The 4,414-nt window shown below is 58.8% G+C and overlaps 1 protein-coding gene across 2 annotated transcripts; it reads left to right on the top strand.

The window, feature by feature from the left end:
* Window positions 1-709: 709 nt before the first annotated feature.
* LOC133069594 (left-right determination factor 2-like) lies at window positions 710-4,146 on the top strand. Of its 2 annotated transcripts, XM_061161206.1 has the most exons (5): window positions 710-959; window positions 1,823-1,853; window positions 1,953-2,069; window positions 2,267-2,509; window positions 3,783-4,146. In XM_061161206.1, exons 1-5 carry the CDS (start codon window positions 710-712, stop codon window positions 4,144-4,146), a joined length of 1,005 nt encoding a protein of 334 aa, XP_061017189.1. The 2 variants fall into 2 exon arrangements, with proteins under 2 accessions (XP_061017189.1, XP_061017188.1); XM_061161205.1 differs by having other exon boundaries at window positions 1,823-2,069.
* The last annotated feature ends 268 nt before the right edge of the window (window positions 4,147-4,414 follow it).

Raw genomic sequence — 4,414 nt, 5'->3', positions numbered from 1 at the left:
TGGAACCAGCAGAGCTGAGCTGCCAGCTGTCCTGTCCTCATGGCGTCTAGCTTCCTTCTGCCACGGGGGAGGACAGAGTCCCCTGAGGGAAAGGACTCTTTCCCTCAGAAAAGGAAATGTGGAAAGGAGCGGGAGGGGGCTCGCAAGCACTGAAGAACGGAGGACGGTGACTCAAGGGGCTTCTGTGAAAGTGCCTTGAACGGGGCCTGGCGTAGAAGAGGCAGGAATGCAGAACACGCCCTCCTTCCTTCTGGTCAGTGAGCAAACCTAGACCCAGACTGGCCTTCAGGAACGAGGTTTAAATAGCTGGCTGATGGGACACTCATTGTCACACAGTAGGCTCACTTTTTCATTGACTAGGGACTAGGTTAGGATCAGGGAAATTCAACAGGCACTAAAATTCTTATTGAGCTGCCAGAGAGCAGCGGTCAGAGGCCCCAGGGCTGTGTGGCATCCAGACAGTCCTTTGCCCTTCTAGACAGCCCCCTCCTCGGGCTCAGGGACCTGTCTGGATGCTGAGCTCCCAGGAGGTCTGAGGGGTGTGACCTCCCTTCCTCCGGGCCTCTCCTCCCTCCCACCACCCTGGCCCAGCCCAGGGCTGCTATAAAGCTGACCCAGCCTGGCTCTCAGCACACCCCGCTGCTGGGACCCTCCTGGAGCCTCCTCCGGGGACACGTCCACTCTGCCCCTCCTTCTCCCTAGCAGTGCCATGCGGCCCCTGTGGCTCTGCTGGGCCCTCTGGGCGCTGCTCCTGGCTGGCCCCGGGGCGGCCCTGACCGAGGAGCAGATCCTGGACAGCCTGCTGCAGCAGCTGCACCTCAGCGAGGTTCCCATCGTGGACAAGGCCGCCGTGGAGGGGCTGGTCATCCCGGCCCACGTGAGGGCCCAGTACGTGGCCCTGTTGCAGCGCGGCCACGGGGCGCGCTCCCGGGGGAAGAGGTTCAGCCAGAACTTCCGAGGTGAGGCCCGCCCTCCTGCCGCAGCCTGGTCCTCGTGGTGGTGGGGGTTGGGGGGGGGGAGTTGGGGGGCTGTCTGGGGTGCAGGGTCCACGAGGCGGTGAGGGGGGACAATGGCCTGTGAGGATGGCAGGCCTGGGCCCCTGGTCTCTGTCTGCACTGAGGACCCCGCCTCTCAGGGCCAGGAGGAGCTGGGCTGGGCTGGACCGGCTGCCAAAGACAAGGTATCAGAGAAGATGAGGATGGAGAAGAGAAAACAGAGCCAATGGGAGAGGGTGGGTGGGGCAAGAACCCTGACCCGGAAGCCTCAGAGAGCTGCGGTAGAGTCAGGGCTTCTTAGGTTCCCTTTTCACCCTGATACTAGTAGCCCGACACAATCACAGTTTTCTTTTCTGTTTGCTCCTCTGGAACACTGGTGTGACTATCTGCCCCATGTCGCAGCAATGTGAATATTAAAGTGGAGGGAAATATTATTGTGGAGGGAAAGGTGTAGGAACAACACTAAAATGCGACTGGGAGCTACTCAGCTGTCAGGGATGCTGGCATCCTCGGTCCTACTCAGCCTCTTACCTCCCTGGGCCCGGACTCACTTCTTCAGTGCCCAGAGCTACACCCAAGGCCAGGTGTCCCCAGGGGAGGAGTCTGGTGTTCAGCATCTCAGCTGAAGCAGCCGGGTCAGCCCCGCCAGCCTTCCCGCTGGGCCGAGGTTGTTAAAAACATGATGGATTTTCAGGTAACTGGGCTTGGCCCAGGGGGACAGAACAGGGGCTGGTCTCTCCCAGCCTGGCCACCACCTCAGTGGCCCCTCACCCTCAGAGCTCGCCTGGTGCCCCGAGGGGCCCCGCTGACCCCGCTCCTGTCCCCAGAGGTGGTCGGCAGGTTCCTGGCGTCCGAGGCGTCCTCGCATTTGCTGGTGTTCGACATGGAGCAGCGGCTGCCGCCCCACAGCGAGCTGGTGCAGGCCGTGCTGCGCCTCTTCCAGGAGCCGGTGCCCAGGGCCGCGCTCCGCAGACACGAGCGCCTCTTCCCGCGCAGCGACCGCGCCCGGGTCACCGTCCAGTGGCTGCACGTCCGCGACGACGGCTCCAACCGCACCGCCCTCATCGACTCCAGGTGCGAGGTCGCGGCTGCGGCGGCGTGGGGCTCGGGGGAGGGAAGAGGGGCTGGGCCCGGGGCGGGAGGAGGGGCGGCTCGGTCCCGGCGGGGACACCCGGGAGCGGGAGGGAGAGCTGGCCCCCGGGGCCACCCCGGGCAGTCCCAGTCCCCACCCCTGAGCGCGGGCCTGTGCCTCCCTCCGTGCGGTGTCGCAGGCTGGTGTCCATCCACGAGAGCGGCTGGAAGGCCCTGGACGTGACCGAGGCGGTGAACTTCTGGCAGCAGCTGCGCAGCCCCCGGCCGCCGCTGCTCCTGCAGGTGTCGGTGCAGCGGGAGCACCTGGGCCCGCTGGCCTCCAGCGCCCACAGGCTGGTCCGCTTCGCCCCCCAGGGGCCGTCGGGCGGCCAGCAGGGGGAGCCCCAGCTGGAGCTGCAGACCCTGGACCTCAGGGATTACGGGTAGGCCCGGCGGCAAGCTGCCGGTAGACTGGGTGGTCCAGGCCCCCCGGTGGGCGGGGCCAGCTGGGGAGCAGAGGCAGACAGCCCCAGGGCGCAACTGATTCCTTATCCTAAGCTAGAGTTTCTAATGACAGACACTTTGATTATCTAAACATTTTGTTGAAAATATCTTTAGATATTTTCAATGGGTTTTATGTTGTCATTGATACATATGTTATTGTAACCATCTATTTTCGCTCTGCCCTTTTCTCTGATTAATTCTTTGAAAGATTATTTCTTTGAAAACACCATTAGTGGTTGCTAAGGGCTTCCCTGGTGGCTCAGACGGTAAAGAATCTGCCTGCAATGCAGGAGACCTGGGTTCGATCCCTGGGTTGGGAGAATCCTCTGGAGGAGGGCATGGCAACCCACTCTGGTATTCTTGCCTGGAGAATCCCCATGGACAGAGGAGCCTGGCAGGCTACAGTCTGTGGAGTCGCAAAGAGTCAGACACGACTGAGTGACTAAGCACAGCATGAGGTTGAACAGCTTTCCTCTGGCTTTCCTAACTCTTTCCTCATGGGACAAATTAACTATTTGGAGTAGATGAGGCTTTGGAGTGGACGGTGCTGGACAGTAGACTGGTTAATAACTGGCCTTTGCAATCACACAGCCTAGGTTCATTTAACTCTGCTTTCTACTGGCTGCAGAACCTCTGGAGTGTCAGTTAACATCTTTGGTCTTTGTGTCCTCAGGTGTAATAGGGATGATGCTGAAAGTACCTAGTTTGGTGTCTGGCATAATAGGAGACCATTAAAAAACAGTAAGCGATTTATGACTTCAGATATGTTTATTCATTCACCACTTATCACAAATATTGTTTTTAAAATTTAATTAATTTGTGGCTGCGCTGGGTCTTCATTGCTGTGTGGGCTTTCTCTAGTTGAAGTGAGTGGTGGCTACTCTCTAGTTGTAGTGTGCAGGCTTCTTGTTGTGGTGGCTTCTCTCGTTACAGAGCATAGGCTCTAGGCACACAGCATTCTGTAATTGTGGCACATGGGTTTAGCTGCTCCCAGGCATGTGATATCTTCCCAGACCAGGGATCAAACCCATGTCCCCTGCATTGGCAGGGGGATTCTTAACCACTGAACCACCAGGGAAGTCCTCCAGTTCTTTTGTAGTGAGAGATGGATCATAATTCTCCCTCCAGATGCCCCACTAAGCCCTGCCCCGGGCCCCCTGACCCCTGCCCTCCCAGCTGACCTCTGACTCTGCCTTTCTTTGCCCCCCGCAGAGCTCAGGGAAACTGTGATCCTAAGGCACCGGTGACCAAGGGTGCCCGCTGCTGCCGCCAGGAGATGTACATTGACCTGCAGGGGATGAAGTGGGCTGAGAACTGGGTCCTGGAGCCCCCAGGCTTCCTGGCCTATGAGTGTGTGGGCACCTGCCAGCAGCCCCCAGAGTCCCTGATCTTCAAGTGGCCGTTTCTGGGGCCTCGACAGTGCATCGCCTCGGAGACGACCTCGCTGCCCGTGATTGTCAGCATCCAGGAGGGAGGCCAACTCCAGCCCCAGGTGGTCAGCCTGCCCAACATGAGGGTGCAGACGTGCAGCTGTGCTTCAGATGGTGCACTTGTGCCAAGGAAGCTGGAGCCGTAGGTGTGGAGTGTAGCATGAAGGCCTCTGACTAGGCATATGCACAAAGCAGGTCTTAACATAGGTCTTAATTTTCTACTTAGCAAGTTAGCCCTGCCTCAGCTGAGTGCACCTCTTGTAACCTTCTTGTGTGTTCTTCTGTTTCTTGCCCTCCTGTGCATCACCAGCCCTGAGCACTTACATGAGTAAGTAATGCAACCCGGATGGCAGAGCTGTAGCAGGAAATTTCAGCCAACTTGTTAAAGGATATAGCTGAGCATGAACAGACTGT

Source organism: Dama dama, chromosome 14 (assembly GCF_033118175.1).
Source record: "Dama dama isolate Ldn47 chromosome 14, ASM3311817v1, whole genome shotgun sequence".
NCBI lineage: Eukaryota > Metazoa > Chordata > Mammalia > Artiodactyla > Cervidae > Dama > Dama dama.
This window is presented reverse-complemented; position numbering and strand designations above follow the sequence as displayed.

Bases quoted from the DNA above. Each gene is read 5' to 3' on its own strand.
- LOC133069594 (XM_061161205.1), top strand. From the start codon at position 710: ATGCGGCCCCTGTGGCTCTGCTGGGCCCTCTGGGCGCTGCTCCTGGCT. The intron at 2,070-2,266 runs GTGCGAGGTCGC...GCGGTGTCGCAG, and splicing joins ACCGCCCTCATCGACTCCAG to GCTGGTGTCCATCCACGAGA. The intron at 2,510-3,782 runs GTAGGCCCGGCG...TGCCCCCCGCAG, and splicing joins CTGGACCTCAGGGATTACGG to AGCTCAGGGAAACTGTGATC.